This window comes from Uranotaenia lowii, chromosome 3 (genome assembly GCF_029784155.1).
Source record: "Uranotaenia lowii strain MFRU-FL chromosome 3, ASM2978415v1, whole genome shotgun sequence".
Taxonomy (NCBI): Eukaryota; Metazoa; Arthropoda; class Insecta; order Diptera; family Culicidae; genus Uranotaenia; species Uranotaenia lowii.
The window spans coordinates 270,613,912-270,641,060 of NC_073693.1; the positions used below are offsets into that span (position 1 = coordinate 270,613,912).

General features: G+C 35.9%; 1 protein-coding gene across 1 annotated transcript in view; it reads left to right on the forward strand.

Annotated features, from left to right (window-relative positions):
* The window catches only part of LOC129753407 (retinal guanylyl cyclase 1-like), a 112,192-nt gene that overhangs the window by 14,118 nt on the left and 70,925 nt on the right, over positions 1-27,149 (forward strand). Inside the window, exons 2-3 of the mRNA XM_055749230.1 lie at positions 18,501-19,095; positions 19,285-19,461. Of these exons, the coding sequence (XP_055605205.1) occupies positions 18,501-19,095; positions 19,285-19,461 (772 nt within the window). The remainder of the gene's footprint in view (positions 1-18,500; positions 19,096-19,284; positions 19,462-27,149) is intronic.

The following is a 27,149-nucleotide window of genomic DNA, read 5'->3' on the forward strand; positions in this document are numbered from 1 at the left end:
AAAGCTTTTTAGATTCAGGGGGCATTGATGTTTACTCGGAACTGCTTTATCGGCAAGCTCCTTTTAATGGTCCACTTACTGAGACAATATTGAACAGCGGTATTATTTAGTACTCCGGGGAGTTTACTATCATTTTATAGTCCAGAGAGTTTACTAATTCTTTATATTCTTGTTTTACATCGTTATGTATTAAATTTTCTTGTATTCTTTTTTATGTCCGTATACGTACAAAGTTTTTTTATAAACCTAAAGTTGGGGGCAGTGGGATTCGATCCCTCGATGTCTGACTTACCAGTCAAACGCCCTAGACAATCGAGCTAGGCAACGTGGCCGGCTCCGTTATTGACGCTAAAAGACAGAGCATGCATCCTTCATTTGACCTCTGAACAAAATTCATGGCCTCGGTCAATCACGGAGTTGTTCTACGCCAGCAATTGGGCACTCGAAGTTATTGTTATCATAATTTGATTTTGGAACAAGTAATGCATACATTTTTTTACAACCATGCATTTCGTATTTTACGGTTTAAGGTGGATGTAAGTAGTTAATAAGCTAAGCTAAGCTATATCAAAGCTTTTTAGATTCAGGCCCTGAGAAATTGAACAACCCCAAGTCGCCTCATTCTAATGTTCCATATTGACAGTCGGCCGTTGCAGAGTCATGGGTCATCAAATATTAATGTTAAAAGATTAATGCAATTCAGTGCTGAAAAATTAACTTTTCGACACTGAAAGTAGTATCTAAATGTACATTTTTCGATCTCTTTTTTTCCTTGCAAAAAACAGTCCACGACCATTGGTGGCATAGTCTCCCACAAGCGGATATTTGGGCAATGTGTTTAAAATTTTCTCAGTTTTTACCTCTTGTATTCAAAAGTGAATCACTTTGATAAATGTTTCCATCCCAAACAATCGGATTTCTGTCACCACAAATAGTTACTTCCCCAGTCTTCCGGAAGACTGTGGTCAATTATACAGATTGATTTTTCCAAAGAGGATGAAGCAGTAAATTAAATGAAGTTCCAAATTAATTCAGCACCGGTAAAGCTCCAACCCGGTAAAGCGTCCTTAATAAGGTGTATCCACGTATCACCTCCTCTATAATCTCGGAGGGTGTTTACTCTGACGGTTTCAGCTTTCACTTCCAACACCTACCCAATGTCCAAAAAAAAGGGGGAATCTCCCGGAAAAGCGACTACCAAAACGGGGACAAAAAACACGCTCCGGCGTGTGAGTAATATGTAAATTTATTCGGGGACGATTGAATTTTGCACATTAAACGGGTGTTTGCACAAGTGCATGACTAAAAAGTTGCATGTGTGTACATTTCGCCTGCCCGGGCCCGGTTTACGTTTTGCATTTCGGAAAGTGGAAAGGTATCCAGCTAGGCTAGCTGTAGTCGGATTCCGGAATTCGATATGCACATTCTGCTCTCGGTCAAGTGCATTTCGCTTTCCCACAAGTTAGTGAGTGCATCTCTCTGTAGTAAATCGGAAAAGCAATTTGACTAAAACCGGGACACGTGTGCTGATTTATTCGATTTGCATTCTTCGCGCTCTCGTTTGATGAATTGTAGCATCATAAATCTGCCTGCACCCTTCACTTCTAAAGGCGTTCGATCGATTCAGACTCCTACTGATGACTGGCTGTGACTGTTATTAGGGCAAATATACAAATTGATTTTCTATTCCCGGAGACCTTTGGAGTTGTATCGAGATTGTTGCTCGTTTTAAGTCGGAATATTTTCATCTGATTTCTGTATGAGAATACCTATTAGTGAATGTTTGATGGACTGTTACAATATATGGAATAAACATAACTTCTTCTTGAATAAAAACGACAAAAATGACAAAAATGGCAAAAATGACAAAAATGACAAAAATGACTAAAATGACTAAAATGACAAAAAATGACAAAAATTACAAAAATGACAAAAATGACAAAAATGACAAAAATTAAAAAAATGACAAAAATGACAAAAATGACAAAAATGACAAAAATGACAAAAATGACAAAAATGACAAAAATGACAAAAATGACAAAAATGACAAAAATGACAAAAATGACAAAAATGACAAAAATGACAAAAATGACAAAAATGACAAAAATGACAAAAATGACAAAAAATGGCAAAAATGACAAAAATGACGAAAATGACAAAAATGACAAAAATGACAAAAATGACAAAAATGACAAAAATGACAAAAATGACAAAAATGACAAAAATGACAAAAATGACAAAAATGACAAAAATGACAAAAATGACAAAAATGACAAAAATGACAAAAATGACAAAAATGACAAAAATGACAAAAATGACAAAAATGACAAAAATGACAAAAATGACAAAAATGACAAAAATGACAAAAATGACAAAAATGACAAAAATGACAAAAATGACAAAAATGACAAAAATGACAAAAATGACAAAAATGACAAAAATGACAAAAATGACAAAAATGACAAAAATGACAAAAATGACAAAAATGACAAAAATGACAAAAATGACAAAAATGACAAAAATGACAAAAATGACAAAAATGACAAAAATGACAAAAATGACAAAAATGACAAAAATGACAAAAATGACAAAAATGACAAAAATGACAAAAATGACAAAAATGACAAAAATGACAAAAATGACAAAAATGACAAAAATGACAAAAATGACAAAAATGACAAAAATGACAAAAATGACAAAAATGACAAAAATGACAAAAATGACAAAAATGACAAAAATGACAAAAATGACAAAAATGACAAAAATGACAAAAATGACAAAAATGACAAAAATGACAAAAATGACAAAAATGACAAAAATGACAAAAATGACAAAAATGACAAAAATGACAAAAATGACAAAAATGACAAAAATGACAAAAATGACAAAAATGACAAAAATGACAAAAATGACAAAAATGACAAAAATGACAAAAATGACAAAAATGACAAAAATGACAAAAATGACAAAAATGACAAAAATGACAAAAATGACAAAAATGACAAAAATGACAAAAATGACAAAAATGACAAAAATGACAAAAATGACAAAAATGACAAAAATGACAAAAATGACAAAAATGACAAAAATGACAAAAATGACAAAAATGACAAAAATGACAAAAATGACAAAAATGACAAAAATGACAAAAATGACAAAAATGACAAAAATGACAAAAATGACAAAAATGACAAAAATGACAAAAATGACAAAAATAACAATAATGACAAAAATAACAAAAATTACAAAAATGACAAAAATTACTAAAATGACAAGAAAACAAAAATTATAAAAATCACAAAATTACAAAAATTACAAAAATTACAAAAATTACAAAAATTACAAAAATTACAAAAATTACAAAAATTACAAAAATTACAAAAATTACAAAAATTACAAAAATTACAAAAATTACAAAAATTACAAAAATTACAAAAATTACAAAAATTACAAAAATTACAAAAATTACAAAAATTACAAAAATTACAAAAATTACAAAAATTACAAAAATGACAAAAATTACAAAAATTACAAAAATGACAAAAATTACAAAAATTACAAAAATTACAAAAATTACAAAAATTACAAAAATTACAAAAATTACAAAAATTACAAAAATTACAAAAATTACAAAAATTACAAAAATTACAAAAATTACAAAAATTACAAAAATTACAAAAATTACAAAAATTACAAAAATTACAAAAATTACAAAAATTACAAAAATTACAAAAATTACAAAAATTACAAAAATTACAAAAATTACAAAAATTTCAAAAATTACAAAAATTACAAAAATTACAAAAATTACAAAAATTACAAAAATTACAAAAATTACAAAAATTACAAAAATTACAAAAATTACAAAAATTACAAAAATTACAAAAATTACAAGAATGACAAAAATTACAAAAAATACAGAAGATACAAAAATTACAAAAATTTCAAAAACTTAAAAAAAAAAATTCAAAAAATTCAAAATTTCCAAAAATTACAAAAGTTACACAAAAAAAAAACAGAAGAATTTAGATTAATATTCCAATTCGAAATTCTAAAACGTGATTCTCACACAAAATGCAAACATCAAAGCTTCGAATTGGCAAGCCAAAATTGAAAAGTCGTAATAATACTCATAAGATGAAATTTATATTGTCACAATTTTGAACAAATATAAATAATTTAAATAGTGAATTTACATTAAACCTGAACTACAGAATTTAAATTTTAAATTCATGAATGAGGGTTTAAAACTTGACTCATAAAATTATGATCTGGAATTAAGATTTGGATTTATGTTTTGTTCATTTCAGAAATCGTATAGAAAATCGGATACAGATTCAAAGCTCGATTTTTGAATAAAGGTTTAGAATTCAGATTCAGAATGGAGATTAGAAAGTCAGAAAAAGATTAAGCTTGTAAATAAATTTTACAATCATCATAAATTGATGAGAATTAAAAACAATAAAAAAGATTTTTTTGAGTACATATAATTAAGCAGGAAATCACAAATATTTGAGTTAACTTTCTAAGTTTTGTTTTAAACAAAAACCCAAATTTTATTAAAAAAAATAACCCCCAGGATTTTTAAAATGAAATTGATTTTTTATGAAAAATATTTGCTGTTAAAGAAACATGTTCGTGATCTTCACCTAAAAAAATTACACGATATTCTATATTTTATCGGTTTATTGTTTAATATTTTTAACACATTATGGACCGCGAGAAAATCTAAGCCGTCAGACACCAAAACTCGACATTTGATATTTCAGAATGTATTTGTAACGTTAAATTTGGTAGAATGAGGTTTCGTTATTTGATTCATAACATTTGAAATATGCTTTAAATGGAGCAAACTAGCGGCAAGTAAGAAAACGAGATATTTCGTATTTGGTCCACAATGTGTTAATATTGCATTTTTTTAGCCAAATTTGAAACTAAATCATTAATTTGGTTCCAGTTTGCCTCAAGCAAATTAAATCCGGAAATTTGTAATGTCTTACTTTTATTTTGAAAATTTGATTTATTTTCATTAAAGGTTTAAATCTTTGAATTCGAAAAAGAGTTAGAAAGATTGGGCTTGTTTGATTTAAGTATAGAATAAGTTTTTTAAGAAATGGAAGGCTCTCCTAAAACAGTGTCCGGGGAAGTGTTTTTTTTTTGTCACTCGTCTGGTTGTGTGATGACATGTACAAGCTTAATGTTTCGGAATTCCAAACGCCAATCTCACAGAAAGTTGCAAATATCATCGCAGGGTCTGATAACCCATAGCAAGATAAGTAACACTTTCTTTACTATTTACTTGATTCGATATTTTGTTTGTAGTAGGTGGAACTCAGCTCAGCTTGACGCATAGACAAAGTTTAGGTTGTTTTCATTTTTCGGAAATTGGTGATGCTTCAAACTGCACGAAAGCTCGTATCTAATACAGGGCTACCAAAATTGATATAATTTTGTATTTTTCCATTTTGAAATAGTTTTGAGTATTAAAAAAAACATTATCTTCGCTGAGTTTATCATGTTAAAAATTTTCTATTAATTAAAAATTAATGATGACGAAGAAGCCCGTTTCAAAAGTTTGTCAAATGGTAGGTTAATGTTGCATGGTGAGAGAAAATGTGGATAAGAGTTCAAATTAAGGAATTAACCTAATTCATTTTTATCATGATTGTTAAATCATTTTGCTTTACTTTCTTGGCTGTTGCTGATTTTCCATACTTCTCTTTTTAAACGAAAATGTGCATCCCATTATACTCTGGCCTGATTTTATCTATGGTGTTTTGTTATTGTCAGATAAATCCTTAAAAAATGTGAAGAAACTTTTTTCAAGAAAGTTATCAAAAGATTTTGCTGCTATTGTTGGAAATATGAAAAACTAACAAATTCATAAACTGAGAACACAAAACTTATGAGTTGAATCGAAAAAAAAAATTAGAAATATTATCAAAAATCGTAATTTTTCATATGGTTTCAAATATAAGGCCAGAAGCAGAATTCATATTAAAAAAATACAAATAAAACAATTCTTTAATCTTCTGACACGCTTCAAAAATGTCAAATTTTTGTTCGATTTTTTATTTTAGTTTTGAAATTATTATTTGAAGTAAATATGATTGAGGAATATCAAAAGAAACTTTTATATAACGGAATTTTACTAGGAAATAATATATAAGAAAATGTTACATGTAACATAACACTAGTCAAAATTTTCTCCCGATTGAATCCTTCCAACCCATCTCCAACAAATTTTGTTTTTGCTAGTATGCAGAGGTGACCTCGGTCCTAAAGCACAACATTGTTTTTTCATCCTTTTCTCTATTTTCCATCCTATTTATCGACTCATCAGTTTTGTTCATTGTGAATGTGCTGTCAATCCCATATACCATTCTTTTAAACTCTGGACAAAATTGATGGCCTCGGTCAATCACGGAGTAGCAACCATTGGCGATGTGGAATTTGTTCTACTAAGCCCCGCCTGCAATGATGGAGCTAAAATGCAGCTAAAGTAATATAATTCCGAAAATGCAATTATTTTATGACTAGAAAAAATACTAAGTATTGCTAACACAGAAGTTCACGCATTTCGGTTTTCATAGTTCAGGTGGATGTGAGTAGTCAATCAAGCTAAGCTAAATGGAAGGCTCTTCTAAAAAACTAATTTTATCCTCAAATCAACAAAATATAATCTACCAGACTCTTAAACAAATTAGAAGATTTTAACCATCGATGAAAGCGAATTTCCAATTTCCAATTTTCTAAAGTTAAGATTTAATACGAAAACCTTATACTTAAGTTACTTAATGTTCCCGCGCCGATCCTCCGGTGCACAGGGACGTGGTAAAAGAACTCAATTGTTGACGATCTGGAGCCAGCGTCTTCACTTGGTCTCAGTTATGAAAACTTTATATGTACAAAAATAAAAAAATAAAAATTATGAATAATATAGTTACAAACATAATTTGTTTTTTTTTTTGTTTTAGTGCATTGTTGGGCATATAATCAAAGGTAAAATTTTCATTCCTTTGTGGTTACAAATCAAATAACTGTGGCTTTAGAATAAAGGGTGATACGGTCAAAATTTGGTCAATATAAACTTGACGTATTTCTTTCAATTTTGCATTTAAAAACCCTGAGCACCCCTCATTTTGAAGGTGTGTGTGTGTGTAGAATGTTGCTCCTATTTTGATTTTGGAATTCACTCTTCAGTTGTCAAAATGCCGCCCAAGAAGGAAGAGCAGCGTATCAAAATTTAGCTCGCGCATCGCAAAAATCCGAGCTTCTCGCACGCAAAGCTGACAAAATCGCTAAAAATTGCCAAATCACCCGTTACAAACAAAATACGACGGCCAAAGCGCGATCCCGGAGGCTGTACACGACGATGCTGACGAAGTTTGACTGCGTGGTAATGGACGACGAAAACTACGTCAAAGCCGACTACAAGCAGCTTCCGGGACAGGAGTTTTATACGGCAAAAGGAAGGGGAAAGGTAGCAGATATTTTCAAGCACATGAAACTGTCAAAGTTCGCGAGGAAATATCTGATTTGGCAAGCCATCTATACCTGTGGCTTGAAAAGCAGCATTTTCATAGCTTCCATGACTGTCAACTAAGAAATTTACGTAAGAGTGTTTGAATAAACGTCTGCTGCCTTTCCTGAAGAATCACGGTTGTTCCGTACTGTTTTGGCCGGATTTGGCATCTTGCCATTACGGTAAAAAGGCCATGGAGTGGTACGCCTCCAACAACGTGCAGGTGGTTCCCAAGAACAAGAACCCTCCCAACACGCCAGAGCTCCGCCCAATTGAGAAATACTGGACTATTGTCAAGTGGAACCTAAAGAAGACCAAAAAAATTGCTAAGGACGAGCAGCAGTTCAAGGCAAACTGGCTTTCTGCGGCGAAGAAGATGGACAAGGTGGCTGTACAAAATCTGATGGCAGGGGTTAAGCGTAAAGCCCGGAAATTCGGATTTGGAAAAGCGGAAGCCTTACTGAATATTTTTCCGGAATTTTATACTAATTAAACTTGAAAAAGAAATTTAATTTGATTTTTCAAATAAACGATTTCACCGATTTACACGCGTTTTCCCTTGACCAAATTTTGACCGTATCACTCTTCATACATACAATCATATGATTATAAAGTTCTTAGTCCTCAGATGAGAAGACCGCATAATAATATCGTCCAATTAAAGACTCTTTAACAACCCGTTGCCACTAATAAAATATTAAGTTTCAATTATCCGGTCTACGAAGCTAGTACTTTTGAAGACAGCAATGAGGTGCTTTGCCGGACTTAAACGCCGATCGTAAAGTCTTGTAATAATTATCGTTCCCGATCCACATATAAACAGATACTTATACACACTGCTGTTATGGCAGCTCTCTTCTGGGACCCAACCGAAAATCCGCAAACAACCGATGGGTGATAATCTCGAAGCGTGGTCATCATTAAACTCAACCACCTCATTAATCTCGGTGCCGGAGCAGCCCCTTCTTTGCTTGAGGGGGTTGCCCAGGACGAGGTGCTAACAATTTTCCGTTTTAATCCAAACAAATACGAGCCCCATTCATCAGCAGAAGTCGTGTTTGGTTTCTCTTGCCGGGCGTTTCGCTACACACCGACCGACCGGGGCGGAGGAGTAAAGTTTGTTCAACAGACTCGTGTGGGTGGTCCATCCCCTTTCCGTGAAACTGCTTGAGTGGGGATACAAGTTGTGGAAAGGGGGGGGGGGGGGGGCGTTTGCTGTTTCTTACATTTTGTAACGGCACAGTTCACTCCTTTCATTTGATAATATCACATATCTTCAATCGAGCGGCAAACTTTAATCTTCCCTAAGATGGGTATACTAAGACGAGCTTTAGTTGTTGAGCTTCGATGTGAAGGTTTGCATTCGCTCAAATGATAAAAAGAAAATGTGAATTTTTACTTGTAGTTTCAGGATGAATGATAAATGTGGAACAAATATAGCTTGTTTTTTTACAACGACAGTCCACGTAATAACTTAAAATTAGTTTATGTTACTACATTAGAGCTAGAAAACAAACATGTAATCAAACGTAATGTTCTGAGTTCGTGTTGGTGCATTTTCGTTATTGAAAATTATCACATTTTCAAAGGTGTAAAAAGTATTAGAGAAACATGAAATATCAAAAAATAAAAATAAAAAGAACGTAAGCCGTAAAAAACCTGCTCAAACCTTGAGCACTGATTGCTTCTTCATATTATAACCGTAAGTAGCGGGAAGCTCGAATCAATCGACCATGTGCGCTGAAATCCCGAGTCAATGGATGGTGATCAGGGTTGCTAATATGCCTGACTTTTCAGGATTTGCTTGATTTTTCGAGGTCCATTCTGATAACCTGATAAGTTTCTATTTTTCCTGATTTTCGGAAATAAGCGTATTTTGCCTAATTTTCTAATTTTCACGTTTCACTGAACAAAATAATGTACATGTACCTTAATCCGTTCTAGAGTGTCAATAAGACACTGTTGGAAGTTTGGAAGCTTCTTACTTTTTTGAGACGCACTCAAATATTTTAAAAAAAATTCTAGGACCCCCGATCAATTCATGAAACGCTCCCTGAAAGCCCTGACAAAAAAGTCCTTTTAGGTATTTAGAGTGTTAACTTAACACTTTTGGTATAAATCGTTATATCTCGCTTGTTTCTGAACAAAATTTATATTTTTTTAACCTTGTAACGTAACTCAAATATGATACTCAGACAATGTAAAGCTTCAATCACTGGTTTTAATGATATTCAAGGTCAAAGAAAAAATCGGTAAATCATGCTTCGTAAAAGAAACTGTAGGTCAGCTACCAATTGTACAAAAATAATCGCTCAGTGCATAAAAAGTCTGATGTTAGAAGCTTTATGTTGGACATATGAATGGATTTTTTCTTAAGATTATGGCCACAAAAAAAGTAGAAATGAAGTGTAAAACCGTTCTTTTCCATCGATCAACCGCCGAAATTGTTTCAGTCACTTCAGAAAAATCTTGGGTGGTGAATTCAAAAATGGACGTAATTTTACATATTTTGGCATCATTAGACCTACAAGTTTCCCTTGCACTACTCTATGTGAAACTATAAGCTTTATTTGTAATCATTAGTTTATTTTGAAATTTTATGGCTATGCATTGGGGTGTCCCAAAATTGAATAGTATCTGGGTCGAAAAATTTTCCCAAAATTTATACATTTGATATTTCTTAAAATATTGATTGGATTTAATACTACACGAAAAAGATCAAACATAAACCAAATTGTCGTTTAACACGCAATGAGTACATTTAACTCATTGCATTTCATAATACAACATTGGCGACCAAAACCCAATCTTTGAGCAGTCATAACTTTTTTGTTTTCAGTCCAATCGAGTTGCAGTCGTCAGATAAAACGTTAGTTCTGATTAAAATTTTAATAAAATCAACATAAACACCAATATATTAAGTGATGCAGACGGTACTTTTAGATACCATTTAAAGTTTATTTACAATTCTGCATGTAAAAGGTCATTACTTTTTTTTTAATATTATATTTGGAAAGCTGAATTCCAATGTGTTTAGATGTGCTATTTTATAATTTTCGGTGAAAAATAACAGAGTTATAAACTTTGAAAAATGGTTTTATTTTATATCCAAAAAAAATCTAACCATTGCTTGCTCGAAAAATCAAAATGTTAGAAATCTGAGAAAAACATGTGTTTTTAAGTCGTAAAAACTAACCAAATTTTGAATTTTGGGGAAGATCTGAAGACCCCCGGCGCAAATTGTCAGATAATGAAAAAAAATCCCCCATTGGGACATTTGGAACATTTTTTAAAGCTTAAAAAGCTGAACTAGGGTGGCCCAAAATTGAACTACGTCTGGGATTTGGGGGCTCAAGCTTCAAATGATAGCTAAGGATATAAGAAACAAAATTTTGTAAGGCAGCGACTCAGAAAAATGCTGTTTAGAGGTCGCACTGGTTCGATTCATGGAAAAATTCCATTTTTTCGACATTTTGTCCTAATAACATTTTCAGATCTTGAAAAAGTATCAAACATGTGTCTTTAATATTTTTTAAATTTTTTTTATAATGTTAGTTTTAAACTAAAAATTTATTGGGACTGTTTTGGACTCTCAATTTGTGAGTATGATTTTTTAAACTACTCAATACTATGAATTCTAGTAAAAAAAATAGTTAAAATTAACAAAAAAGTGTTCTTTGGATTAGGATTTTTAATCAACATTGAATTCAAAAGATGCGCGACGTTATGATGTGCAACTTTGCAGAAGAAAGTGTATAGCTATGACTTGTAGTTTCAAAGTAATTCAAGTTTCACTGTGGAAAAAAGTCACAATTTTCAAATTTTTGCTAAGAATTGCTTTATATTATGCTGTGGATGAGCTTCGAGCAATCCAAACTTCTGATATCAAACTTTTTCATCCTTTTATCGATCCTTGAATCAGCCTAAACATGCATGACTAGTTTCTAGATTTTAATTTTAAAATTATTTAGTGGTTGTAGCCATAACACATTTCTCAAACCGTCACCCAAGTATGGGTAACACGACCTTGAATCAATAAAAAATCTAGAAACTTGGAATGGTTCTTTCTGGTGATTTAAGGATCGATAAAAGGATGAGAAAATCTGATATCAGGAGTTTATTTGGTTCTTAGATTACTCGAAACTCATCCACAGCATAATATAAAGCAATTCTAAGCAAAAAATTTAAAATTGTGACTTTTTTCCACAGTGAAATTTGAATTACTTTGAAATGACAAGTCATAGCTATACACTTTCTTCTGCAAAGTTGCTTATCATAACGTCGCGCATCTTTTGAATTCAATGTTGATTAAAAATCTCAATCAAAAGTACACTTTTTTGTTAATTTTAATTATTTTTTTTATAAAAAACATCATTTTGCGTAATTTAATAATCATACATACAAAATTTACATTATAAAGAAAATTTATAAAATATTAGAGACACATGTTTGAAACTTTCTCAAGATCTGAAAAATGTTATTAGGACAAAATGTTTAAAAAATTGCCTTTTTCCAAAAATCGAACCAGTGCGACCTCTAAACATCATTTTTCTGAGTCGTCACCATATAAAATATTGTTTCTTACACATTAGGCTATCATTTGAAGCTTGAGCCCCCAAAATTCCAGACATAGATCAATTTTGGGCCAACCTACTGAACACTTTAAGGACTTATTTTCGGAAGTAATAATTATGCCAAATTGCTAGAGGGTTGCTAGAGTCTCAAACGAGAATAAGATTTTAAGGTACTATGCTCGGGAGAAGCAAAAAAATACTGGTTTTTCATTGATAACTTTTTTTTTCACTAGTCGATTGTTTTTTTCCGATTTATTTTATAAAAGCCTGAGTTAAGACAAACATTTCACTCGAAGACTGTAACACGATTGGAATTGAAACACAAAAGTTATTGCGGTTCAAAAATTGTATTTCGGCGGAAAATTCTCGTATAAATCGCAATGCGAGAAAAGTACTTATTTCGTGTTAGACGCAATTTTCGGCCTTTAAACCGCAATAACTATATTGTTTCGATTACCATTACTGCGGTTCGTTAGATAATTCAAAAATGCAAAAATTACTGCTAAGGTAAAGTAACCGTAACTTCTACAATTTTCAAACCATTTTGATAAACAACCACTGGAAATCTTCGGTTTGAATTCACATTTAAGGCCAACAGAAAATCAGATTTTTTAAATGTCAGCATCAACTCTAAAACTTCCGCTCAAACAGATTTTTCTCTAAAAAAATGCGCTTATTATATTTTTTTCTTCCATTAAGCCACTAATATCAACAATACGCAAAAATGCGCTACATGCGCAAAAATGAAGTTCGATGATTGATAGCAAACTTGTTCACCTTTAATATGCAAAAAGAGATTTCTAATTACTGATATGCAGTCCGAGATATTTCAATCAAGTACAAGTACTTTTTTATTTTTCCAAAGTTTCATATTTGGAGCATAACTTAAAAACTGTTCTACTGAAATTTATTTGGATTTCATTTTCGGATTCAGCACCCGATTTTACATTAAAAATATACATAGGTCGGTCAATAAAGTTCACGATTTTTTTTAAAACTATAAACAAATGTTATAAATGAAAAACCATTAACACAAATGGACATAAACTAAGGCTGCCAGATGGCCCGGTTTTATCCAGGTTTGCCCGGAAATTTAATACAAAATTTGGAAACAGTCTGGCTCGGCCCGGTTTCCCACACCCAAAATTCAGCCTCTGTGCCAATGGCGTGTAGTCAATTTCATAGCATCATTGGTACAAGAAGATAACGCGACCGGCACTGATTCGATTGGCGCCCACCGGCATTAACCTCCCAGCTCAACCGAATTTTATATGTCTGAATGAAACAAAATAAAAACGTTTTCGCGTCCCTCCCAATCGCATCACAAGCCGAAGAAGGATGGAAATAAATACCGGCCAACACCAGGCAGCCAGCGAACCGAGCACTGTGCGTGTGAATGTAGCAAAAGCAACAACAAAAACATTCCTTCAATTCACCGGTAAACAACACCGGCAAAGCTGCCCGGCTTTAGCAGCTGTGTATATGTAGCGTGTGTATGTAATAGCAGGCAGTAAGCAAAGCACAGTTCTCATTCAATGGGTTTCCCGTTTCTTCACTCCCGTTCCCTTTCCCGTTTCCATCTTAAGACAAAGGAATGCATTGAAAGGAGGCCAAACGCCGGGAAGCCGCCATTGTACGTTTTTTTGTGATTGATCGGTAACAGAAACTTACTTACTTAATGATCCCGCGCCGATCCTCCGGTGCATAGGGCCGTCGTAAAAGACCTCCACTGTTGACGATCCGGAGCCAGCGTCTTCACCTGGTCCCAGTCAAGATTCTCGTCGACAGTTCGGATTTCAGCGGCTAGGCTTCGCCGCCACGAATTTCTGGGTCTGCCTCTTCTTCGATGACCTTCTGGATTCCAATCTAGCGCCTCTCTGCAAATCTCGTTTTCATCTCTTCGCTGCGTGTGCCCAATCCATCTCCACTTACGTTCCCGAATCTCGATTTCTAGCGCCTTTTGATGACACCGGCGATGTAGTTCCTCATTCGAGATCCAGTTGCCAGGCCACCAAGCGCGGATGATATTCCGCAGGCAGCGGTTTACAAATACTTGCAGTTTTCGCGTCGTTACCGCATATGTGCACCAAGTTTCGCACCCGTACAGCAATACGGATTTGACGTTTGAGTTGAAGATTCGGATTTTTGTTCGTAGAGAGATCTGGCGTGACCGCCAGATATTTCGGAGACTCGCAAACGCAAATCGGGCCTTTCTGATCCGTGTTTCAATGTCTTTTCTGGTACCACCATCAGGCTTAATCTGGCTACCAAGATACTGGAAGCACTCCACTTTCTCAACTTGTTGCCCAGCTACCATGAAACTGGAGGGATTTCCTGTGTTGATCTCCATCGACTTGGTCTTTCCGACATTGACTTTGAGACCTGCTGCCTTGGAACTTTCGGTGAGGTCGTCGAGGTTGCTCTGCATATCCTGTTGTGTTTGGGCGAGCAAAACAATATCGTCAGCCAGGTCAAGGTCGTTCAGTTGCTCCATTGTTGAAGGATTCCACGGCAATCCTCGGTTCGGTGCACAGTCGATCGATCCAATCAGCGTCTCATCCATTACGATTAGAAAAAGTAGCGGTGATAGAATACATCCTTGTCTCACTCCAGCAGTTACCGGGATTGGTTCGGACAAGACACCGTCGTGCAAGACCTTGCACGAAAATGCCTCATACTGTGCTTCGATGAGATGGACTAGTTTCTCTGGGACCCCTCGTCGCCTTAGAGCCGCCCAGATGTTTTCATGGTTAAGTCGGTCGAATGCTTTTTCGAAATCAACGAACACCAGCAGAAGAGAGTCCTGGAATTCGTTGATTTGTTCCAGTATGATTCGTAGCGTTGTGATGTGGTCCACACATGATCGTCGAGATCGGAATCCAGCTTGTTGCCGTCGGAGTGTAGCGTCGATTTTCTCCTGGATCCTGTTCAGAATCACTTTGCAGAGTACTTTGAAGGTTGTACAGATCAACGTTATGCCTCGCCAGTTACCGCACTCTGTCAGGTCTCCTTTCTTCGGGACCTTTACGAGGATACCCTGCATCCAGTCGGCCGGGAATGTTGCAGTATCCCAGATGTCAGCGAAAAGACGGTGCAACATTTGTGCTGATAGGGCAGGGTCGGCTTTCAGCATTTCAGCAGGGATGCAATCGATCCCAGGTGCTTTGTTGGATTTCATGTTTTTGATTGCCGCTTCTATTTCAGCCAGCGAAGGCGCTTCCGAGTTGACGCCATTTATGCGACTTACTGTTGGCGCTTCGAGCTGCAGATTCTGTTGGCCATCGCTATTCGTGACTCGGAAGAGTTGTTCGAAGTGCTCAGTCCATCGTTTGAGCTGATCTGTTCGATCGGTCAATAACTGACCTGCTCGGTCTTTTAGCGGCATTCTTGCATTAGTCCTTGCACCACTGAGGCGGCGAGAGATGTCATAAAGTAATCGGGTATCTCCATTGGCGGCGGCTCTTTCTCCTTCTTCGGCTAGGGAGTTTGTCCAGGCTCTCTTGTCTCGTCTACAAGCTCGTTTAACTGCCTTTTCCAGCTCCGGGCGGCTGCTTTGGCTGACCCGGTACATGCCTGCTCAATTCCGACTTTCGCCTTTCTCCGATCATCGACCATCCTCCAAGTTTCATCCGACATCCATTCACTCCTTCTTCCACAAACTTTACCGCGAGTACCATGGCTCGTCGTGATAAAGGCATTCTTGATTCCACACCACTGTTCTTCGACTGTTCCGTCTGTCGGCAGCTCCGAGGCTCGGGATTCTAGCTGTTCAACATATGCCCTTTTCACCTCTGGATTCTCCAACCGGCGGACGTCGTATCGACACCCGAATTTCTCCTCGCGCCGTTGGACACGTGCAACTCTCAGTCGTATCTCGCCAAGGACGAGGTGATGGTCAGATGCAATGTCTGCGCTTCGTTTGTTGCGGACATCAAGAAGGCTCCTTCTCCATTTTCGGCTGATGCAGATGTGGTCAATTTGATTTTCTGTTCGGCCATCTCGGGATGCCCAAGTGACCTTATGTGCTGGTCGATGGGGGAAGAGCGATCCACCGATCACCATGTTGTTGTTGCCACAAAATTCTACAAACAGCTTTCCGTTTTCGCTCATCTGTCCTAGGCCATGGCGCCCCATGATGCGCTCAAGGTCCTGATTGTCGGGCCAATTTTTGCGTTGAAGTCGCCCAAATGGATTTGAATGTCACCCTTCGGAATTCTCTCAACCACGCTGTTCAGTTGACTGTAAAACTGCTCTTTCTCCTGCAAGTCGGCAACGTCAGTTGGCGCATAACACTGGACCATTGTAAGGTTTCTAACCCGTGTTCTAAATCTGGCTACGATTATCCTTTCGTTTATAGGTTCCCATCTAATGAGGGCCGCGTAAGCCTGCGGGCTTAACAGGAAACCAACTCCTCGTTCCCGAGTAGCATGTTTTCCTCGTATGCCAGAGTAAAGCCGGACTTGCCCGGATTGTGTCTTGTGTTCTCCAGTATTAGGCCAACGGACTTCGCTCAGTCCCAGAATTTCAAGCTTGAGGCGGCTAGCCTCTCTAGCAAGTTGTTCCAGTTTGCCTTGTTGGGCAAGGGTTAAAACATTCCAAGTTCCAATTCGTGTCCGTGTTTTCATGCTAAAAGTCGTCGCCAAAGTTCCAGGTCGGTTATTTCTTTCGGATTCCGTAACAATTTCAAATCGGGAGCAGTAGGTTGTTAGCCTAAAGTCCCTATCCCGCGATGGGGCTGCCATCTTGGACTTAGCTGGCGGGAGCCGCATTTCATAAATTCAGCCGCTTGCTGCAAGACAGACGCTGTCTGAGCCGCCCCTGACCTGGAGAACAGACGCTCGGTTGTTGTTTGTTGCACGCCGCCCCTGACCTGGGGAACAGACGCGTGCGGCCACCTTCTCAGTCTGCATGCGACCAAAGCATCCACCGGGGTTGGGTACCCGATCTCCGCTTAGGTTACTCGCACCCCAGCCGGCACCGCGGGGAGGTAGAGATAGGAGTTGTGAATAAGAGGTGATATGACCACTATGGGGTCTCGTGTTGCACATTATCCACCGTTTACCAGCCAACAGAAAGCCTATGAAAAATATACCTCGTCCTGCATGAAGCTCGAATAGTACACTGGTTAGAATGTCGGACTGGCAAGACGATACAATCGGTGATTTGAATTCGATTCTCACTACAGCGCTGTGGTTTTAATTTTATTTTTTGTTTCTGGGATGAATTATCCAATAGGAAGGAAATCCCATAAAATGTTTTTCTTGTTTCGCTTGAATGTAGTGGTCATCATTTTGCTTGGGAGCCGAGTCCTTATGCCAGTTACGGGTTTTCAAACATACCGTCTTCGGCACAGTGCACATTTCAGCGCATTATCGGCACAGAGATTTGCTAAATAAGCATTGGATTTTTGCAACCTCTTCTATGGGTGCAGATTTTTTTGAAAAATGTCCGGATTTACTCCCTTTTTTTGGCACAATCAAACAAAAAAAAACAAATTGTGATGTAATTTTAGTATTATTTATGCCTCCAACATGAAATATTTTGAACAAGTTTACTGAAAATAATCATGAAAAGTTTTTTGGAAGTCTCGAAAACGATTGAAAATCTACCGAGAAGTTTGTTTTGGTGAAATTGTGGTGAATAATTTCTGGGTTTTGACTAAATTTGCCCAGATTTTGCCCGGATTTATGGTCGTCAGTTTTGAAATCAAATGGCCGGTTTTTGTCAGGTTTTATCCGACCCGGAAAAGTGTTCAATTCTGGTAACCTTAACTTAAACCCAAATAATGAGGTACTTTTAGAATCATATTTTTTACTATTCATTATGTATGCATTTTCAAGCAAAAAATTTATAAAATTTTGTAACTTGAACATGGAATTTCGATTTTGCTTGTAAAGTTGGATTTGTCAATCAACGAATGTAGATACGTTATCCGATAATATCAATTTTATTGTTATTGGTATCTGGATGATAATATATTTATCATAGTTTATCAGCAACCATGCTTTTTTCATGATAATTGTTGAAAAATCAAGATAAAGTAAAATTGAAACTGAAATGCAAATCTGTATGTTAAAGGAACCTTTGGCAGCGACTAAGTATTTGAATCAAGCGACAGCAATTAACAATTAAAACGAAATTTCTACGGAAAACATTTCTCTCAAATACAACAAAGTCATGCAAACCCATAGCAACGTGACGACAGCAACTTTTAAATGTCATGAATCTTTCTCAAATCCTGCTAGCTTACGCCAACGCTCTTTGCCGCGTTTTGCAATATTCGCATTCATTTTGCAGCATAAATCAATCAGTCCTTCGCTTACAATGTATAGTTTAATTTACATTCCGATTTTCTATTTTATTTTCCTCTTCCTCGCGCTTGACAACAACAACAACAATAGGCTGGCTAAACGAACCAACCCGGACGGCTCTGGTCTTCGAGCACTGTTCCCGGGGCTCCCTGCAGGATGTGCTCATCATGGATGAAATCAAACTGGACTGGACGTTTCGGTTGAGTCTGCTGACGGATCTGGTTCGGGGAATGCGCTATCTGCACGGGTCCCCGATTCGGGTGCACGGTTCTCTATCGTCCCGGAACTGTGTCGTTGATGCCAGGTGGGTGCTCAAAATCACCGACTACGGAATGCTGAGCTTCTACGAGACCCAGGGCATAACACCGCCACCAAAGAGTGCCAAAGAGCTGCTGTGGACCGCGCCGGAAGTTTTACGCAGCGACCGGAAGGGTGGCTCCAGCAGAGGAGTCGGAACTCAGCCGGCCGACGTTTATTCGTTCGGCATCGTCATGCAGGAGGTCATCGTCCGGGGAGAACCCTACTGTATGCTGTCCCTGTCGCCGGAGGAAATAATTGCCAAAATCAAAAAACCACCCCCGCTGATACGGCCCTCGGTCTCGAAAGGTGCCGCCCCGCCGGAAGCCATCAACATCATGCGCCAGTGCTGGGCCGAGAATCCCGAAATGAGACCGGATTTCGTAACGTAATAATTCAAACACCTTTCTGCTCCGAAAAACCTTAACTTTCCTATTCCATTTCGAGAGCAAGACACTTCCAGGGGCGTTAATTAATATGCCATTTCATTTTCTTTCTCTGTATCTCTACTTCCACGTCTTTCCGTCGAAATTCATCCCCCCATACCACCAACCAACTTTCAACCAACCTCCGTCAGGATCTGTGAACGTTTCAAGCAATTAAATCATGGCCGGAAGGTGAATTTCGTAGACACTATGTTTCAAATGTTGGAAAAGTACTCCAACAATCTGGAGGAGCTGATTCGGGAACGCACCGAACAGCTCGACATGGAACGCAAAAAGACTGAACAACTGCTTAACCGGATGCTACCCAGGTAAGAGAGTGGAAAGAGTTTTCATCATTTCGATTATCTGACGTGAGAAGGTGGGTGATGCTTCTTGTTAGAGATTGGAGCATTTTAGATATGGTATTATTTTAAACGTCGTTGAAACAATGGGGAAGCAAATTTGTCTAACTTATCTCGGGTTAAAAATCGTATATGTTATTAATTTAATAGTTCCATTTAAAATTTCCTCTTTGAAACTCGTAGCTCTAGTTATGTAACATATTATTTAAAAACCGCACGGAAGATCAATAAAATATTATTTATTTCTAAAGACGTCGTACTTATGCATGTTACTATTCTTTTGAGTAATAGTTTCCACGCATAAGATCTGTACAACAAAAAGGCGAGAATATTATTTTTCCCGCTAAAATAACATTTCAGACAAGTTTGTCTGTACGAAATACATTGTTGAATGATCGGGAATTCTTGAAATAAAGCTCAGGTACGATCTGTGTGCATTGCAGGAATTTTTTACATTATTTTATTTTCTGTCCTGTTTTTCAATCAGCACTGTCCAGTGCTAAAATAATTTTCATTTTCTTTTATTTATATTTCTCTCTTTTCTTTCCACAGCATGGGAAAGTCATCAGCGATGCTACATGTACCGATTCATCGATATTTTTACCGACTTTTGAGCAAGTTTTTGACCAAGAATCTGTATATACCGAATACCGATTATTGGAAAATCATACCGATTTCATACCGATTTTCGAGATTTCGATACAAAATGTATGATATATTTTAGTCTAAGCAAGACTATCGTAAATATCGGGTTTCTGTTTAATTGAAGACGACCAATTAAAGTAAGAAACACTTGAAGCTGTTATTATAAGCGAACGTGTTTCAATATTTGGTTCGAAACTCTCAAACTTTAAAGGAAAGAAGCAGTTTGTTTTTGATAGTCGTATGTTTCAAGACAAGTACACGAATAAAGTTTTAACTATCGGTTGGAATATGGATTTTTTTTTATGAGAATGTTGGAAAACTGTTGTTTTCTATAACGTATTCTATGATATGTATAACTGCGCCAAGATAGCCAGCGGAAGTAAATCTAATAAAGTTAAATATGTATGAGTTTTCAGAATTTGAAAACACAAAAAATTGTAAAGAACACGAATCACACCTATAAGGAATCATGGGTTAATCGATAATTTAAATAAATTTATCGATTGAGAATATTGAGAATGAGCTTCAAAATATTTGAGAAATCATCAAAAACTCTTCATATGCGATTTTTTTTAAATTATGGCTGTCAGAGCCAAAGAGGTATAGGAGAAAAAATGATTCATTTTGAGTTATAAATACGGAACGATTTTTCATGTTTCAAATTATATTTGGTGATTTCTTCATTAGACGGTCGGACACAATCTCATGTGTTCGACCCGTCCGTGTTTCAATGTGGGTAGGAATGCGATGGGTTTCTTCATCGCTTCCTATCAACATTGAAACGGCGCGCGGCAAAGAATCACGCAAGTAGTTCAAAAGCTGTTCACAAAACAAAAGCCCTGCTCACATTTTCACCAACTATTCAATTTCTTCTACCCAAAGTGCTCTAGCTTTGATCTTTCCACCTATAATACTTTCATGTTCTTTCTAAATATTCTACCTTGAATTTTCACAACTCGCCGAAATGCCAAAAATTAAATAAGTCATTATTATTATTATTATTATTTATTAGATACCTTTTAACTACCCGTTTGATTTCATCAGATTATAAGAAATTTATTTACATACCTCTATGTTTAAAAGAAAAATACAAATTGTTTAAAAACGTACGAAAATGGTAATAAACAATGGGTTTCCTCGAAATTTGCTTCTATGAACTTATAACCCTTTTTTGGCATCAAGGCATTTATAATTAATATCCAAAAATATTTTGCAAAAATTTTCTAAACAAAAATAATAGAGAAGAAAAAATAGTATTAACCTTCTAAAAGCTCTTAAAAACCAATAAAAAATGTATTTAAAAAAACAGAAAAAACTAACACACAAAATACTATTAGAAGAAGAATCAAATAACAGATTTCAGAATCACTACCGAAAACCATTTTTAATCACCTCAAAGTACCGATATTCAAACCAATTTTTTGGATTTCCATACCGAAAAAAGATTTTTTTTGGGTTCAAAAATACCGATTTGATTGTGGCATCATTGGGCATCATTGGCCGGCGCAAAAGCCGGAAAAAAAAGAATTGCCGAACCTAATTTAGGTCTTTCAGCCAAAAAAGTTGGAAATTCACATTCATTCGATGTCTTTCTTAACATCGGTTATAAGAAAATATTTTTATTTAATTCTGATATGATTCACTTCAAGGCCTTTTGAAAAGAAATCGTCACTTCCGTGTAGGATGTGAAGATTTCTTTGGCGGAATTTTTTGATAACTCTCAAACAATTTTAAATTATTTGAATATTGAAAAGCACCAATTTTTTACTTACGACACTAAAGATGATCGTCCATTTCAGGTTGTACTTCTTGGTCTCACCAGTGATAAGACACCGGATGAGATCACAACTGAATTAAATTCTTTGTTAGGTTTTTCTCCGATTCAAGTGATTCAAATGAGGAAAAGAACCAACACGAATGATATCAGTAGTGTTGGTTTTGATTCTGAGCTTTATTTGAACCATTTTGAAAAAGATCAGTTAAATAATTTACAAATTCTTGAAAAGGCTCGTCTTATGTTTCATTGTCCAGTCAAATTCGAACCTTTTCGAAAATCTTCAACCAATTTCCTTCAAAATATTACGCAATGTCGTCGTTGTCAAGCTTTTTGTCACGGCACTAAAAATTGTAGAATGAATGCCAGATGCATGCTTTGCGGCTCATTCGATCACGAAAAATCTAAATGCCCTTTTGGTGGTGATAAACCACAATCAGAATTTATCAAGTGTGCGAATTGCGCAGGTAACCATTCCTCGAATTCCATAAACTGTTCCGTTAAGGCAAAAAATTAAGGGCTTGTGATATAGCTCATTTGGCCAGTCTGTTGTCTCCTGAGCCGATATCCGCGAGTTCGAGCCCAAGAGTAAACATCGAACACAGTTGTACCGGATGGTTTTTCAATAACGATTCGCCAACTGCAACGTTGACAAAGTCGCGAATGCCATAAAGATGGTAAAACGACTATAATCGGAACAAAAAAAAAGTTAGGGGCAAAATTATTGCTTCTAGCAAAAATTCCAAAGTTGCCAGAAAAGTTTCTTCTTCTTCTCCCTTTTCGTCTTCGCACGTCAGGCCGGCAAACAATCTGCCTGTTCGCGGTCAGCCTCGGCCTACTTTAGAATCACGTCTTGGTAATGCTCCAAGTGATTTTAATGTTACCTGTGCTGATTCAGCGCCACAGACTCGTTGTTTAACCCTTCGTTTCATAAAGTAAAAAATTTGCAACAATTAATTAATACTGTTGTAACTTTTACAGAAAACCAAATAGTCAACTTTTTTCTTCATGGCAATAATATTTCTAACTTCAAGATAACGTTGAATTAAAAAAATGACTTTCTGAGTAAACATATACGAACTAGACCAACTTGAATCTGAAAAATATGAAATATTTAAAAAGGCTTATTTTTCAGAGTTTTGACCTAGTCCAATTCACACTGCGAAAAAAAATTTTGTCTGAAAAAAATATTTTCGCATTTTCAGTAATGCAATTAACACAATTGAATACAATTTGAAGATTTTTTTTTGATTTTTTGTCTGATATAATGGCCTTTTATTAATTGTTGCAAATTTGCAACATCATGCAACGGTAGCACCTTAAGTTAGGTCTATGGGCTACAAAGTGTGCTTACTAATGTTTCATCGTTTAAAAAGTGTACATGTTTCCTGATGAAGGCATCATTATTTTTAATGTTATATTATCATGTTGTCGAGATATTTTTTGAATAATGCAGATGAATAAGCCTCTAACTGAACAAAATGGCGGACAACTGTAAAAATATTGGGGAAAACCAACAACAAATTCTTATGGCTAGATCACCAACCATTCGTTTCATAAAGTAAAAAAAAAATGATAGCAATTACGAATCCCAGTTAGAAATCCTGCATAAAAGTTGAATTTTTTTTTTATTTTTGTAATGAATTTTATTTTTAAAGGGTCACATTTAGTACAAATTTGTGACTTTTGAGTAGTTGAAGTATTTATATTAATAATTTGAATTTTGAATTTTTCAAATGCAACCAGCGAAGATTTTAAACATAATCTTATAATCTCCGGAAAAGATTTTATTTGTTCGAAAAAAATATTTTCACATTTTAAGTGAATTAATAATTAACATCTTTTTTCTACATATTACTTATGCAATAAAAACGCATGTTCTCAATATGATGCAATGTTATGCCCTAGTTTGTAACCCTTTGTTTCAGAACGTGCTTCAATTACTTTTTATCGTTTGAATAGTATTTATGTTAACAGTTTTAATGTTTTCAGAGCGAATTTGATATGGAAATTATGTATGAAGAGGCCATGAAAATGGCAGTTCCAATTAAGTCCTACTTATAATTTTGTTTACTCTTCCAGACGCGTACCATACTCAACAAATGTTGTACGGGTAAAACCATTTTAAATGTATTTTATCCATCGGTTTTCTTTATAATGGAATATTAAACATATTTTTTGTTTTTTTTTTACTTCATTACAGATTTTTGACTAAAGATCGCAAATTGTTTCTTCAACAATTTGCATTTCCTGATTTTCTAGTTACTTGATTTTTTAAAACTTGGTATACCATGCACAAAAATCGCATTTATTTATTTAAATGGTTTTAAAATTCAAACAATGTTGTCAGCCGAAAATGATTTTTTTTAGATTACTACATATTGCGCTAATCAACTATGAGCACAAAGATTATCATAAAACCTTTCACAAAAAATGAAGTTACTTAAAAAGAACTGAATACAAGTCCAGAGCTTGAATGTTAAACCAACAACAACTTCTAACTTTGAAGTTCAAAGTATTGTTTTTGACAAGGTTATGTTTTCAAAAAAGTTGTATTGAAAGGACATTCCAGCTTTCCAAATAGCACCTTCAAGCAAATGTAGAGAATAAGTCACTAGCTGTTATACTATTGCATAACTATCCACAGCTTAATTATGTGCCGAGGTGGTCAATACGCTAGTGCGAGTCTGGTTTTGGTATGCTAGGCGTAATGGGTTCGATTCCAGGTATCGGCAGAAAACTTTTGGGTTCGAATGACATAAACGGCCAACAGATAAGATGTGCTTTATTGAAATTCTCATACATGAGAATGTTCAATCAGTTGCCCAGGCCAGGTAAATATTGACGGATGCCGGAGTTCATGTACACCCATAGAAGAGGTTGCAAAAATCCAATGCCTATTTAGCACATCTCTGTGCCGATAATGCGCTGAAATGTGCACTGTGCCGAAGATGATATGTTTGAAAAACCGTAACTGGCATAAGGACTCGGCTCCCAACTAAAATGATGTATGACCACTACATTCAAGCAAAACAAGAAAAACATTTTATGGGATCTCGTTCCAATTGGATAATTCATCCCAGAAACAAGAAAATAAAAATATAAACCACAACACACCCGTAGGGGGAATCGAACTCAAATCACCAACCATATGGGTCTTGCTAGACAGACATCTTAACCAGTATACTATTTGAGCTTAATGCAGGAAGAGGGATATTTGTCATAGGCATTCTGCCACCGATCAATCACAAAAGAAACCCACGACAGTGGCTTCCCGGCGTTTGGCCTCCTTTCAAGGTATTCATTTGTCATGCGATGGAAACGGGAAAGGGAACGGGAGTGGAGGAAACGGGAAACCCATTGAATGAGAACTGTGCTTTGCTTACTGCCTGCTATTACATACACACGCTACATATCCACAGCTGCTAAAGCCAGGCAGTTTGGCCGATGGTTGTTTGCCGGTAAATTGAAGGAATGTTTTTGTTGTTGCTTTTGCTACATACACACGCACAGCTTAGCCGTGGTTGTTTGCCGGTAGATTTTTTTTTTTTTTTTTTTTTGTGATGGTCCCACAGGCCCATTTGGGTCCTTCCTCCACCCCATACGCATCTTTTGAAGAAGGAGGGACAGTTTATCCTTAGGATAATATGTATTGTTTACTTATGTTGTCAATTTATGTACGACTTGTTCGTCTTACTCCCGCGTATGTCCATCACCGTACAAATTTCTATCTGATGTTCCGTCAGATCTTCATCACTATTGCATGATCCTTTTTAGGATTAGTCCTTGTTTCATATTGTATGTTTTATGTAAGTTATTGTCAGCTTCTTAAAAATATTCAAGTTTGAACTGTCTTTGATGCTCCGTGGTAGGCTGTTATACAGTTTCAGTCCATTGTAGAACACAGATCGTTTGGTCATCTCTTTTTTTGTATTTGGTAGTCTGAAATCTCGGGCTCTCCTTGTATTGTATCCGTGTATGTCAACTCCGTACTGTAGACCGTCCAATAAATAGGATGGTAACATTCCTTTTTTCATTTTGTAGATAAAAATCATACTGTTGTAAGCAATCCTCTGCTTTACTGACATCCATTGCAACATATCAAGCATAAGAGCACTAGGAGTATATCGGTTGCATCGTATTACCACTCGCATTATCTTGTTTTGTATTCTTTGCAGCCTCTTTGTCTGCGTGTCTGATGCATGAAGCAAAATTGTAGCGCAATAATCAAAGTGTGGCATAATAACAGATTTCACGTAGATAATTTTTGACCAGAAAGTCATATATCTGCTTATCCGACAAAGTATTCCATATTTCATGGCAATCTTCTTAATAGTGTAGTCAATGTGGGCTATAAAATTTAACTTTTCATCTATCTGTACTCCTAAGTATTTAACTTGATGTACTCTTTCAATTGCACAACCATCAATCAACAAGTTTGAACACTCTCCAATTTTGCGGTTGCCAATGATCATCCAGTTGGTTTTATTGAGATTCAAACACAACTTTCTCTGTTTTAGGAAATCTGCAATATTTTTCAAATCAGCATTTGCATTTTGAATAACAAGCTCTAAGTCATTTCCACTCCAGTAGGAGACTGAATCATCCGCAAATAGCTTAAGACGACCGTACTGTAGGCATTGTTTCATGTCGTTGATGTACAGTATAAATAACAATGGACCCAAGACACTTCCTTGTGGGACACCTAAGTTATTTTCTCTGTATCGCGAGTAAGATGAACCAAATTTTGTTCTTTGCATTCTGTTATCTAAGTAATTCTTAAACCAGTTAAGAACCGTATCATTGATACCAACTCTCACTAGTACATCTATCAGCAATAACCGATCAATCGTTTCAAATGCTCTCTTAAAATCCAAAAACACAGCAATTGTGTAGCTACCATTTTCAATATTGATCTTCCAGTTTCGAAGTATCAAATTCACAGCAGCTTCTGTTGAATGTTGTTTCCTAAATCCAGACTGCTCTGCAATAAGTATTTCTTGGGACTCAATAAAGTTCAAAAACTGTTTTTTTACTGCTAATTCTAGCACTTTTTCTTGGATTTCCAACATATTTATAGGACGGAATAACGTTTCCTCTCGTGCATTTTTCTGTTTTTCTATAGGCACTACAGTTGAACACTTCCACGTATCAGGTACTATCCCTGTTTGAAGACTTGTGTTTATAGCATCTCGTAACGGGCTCGCTAGTACAGATAAAGAATCTTTAAAAACTC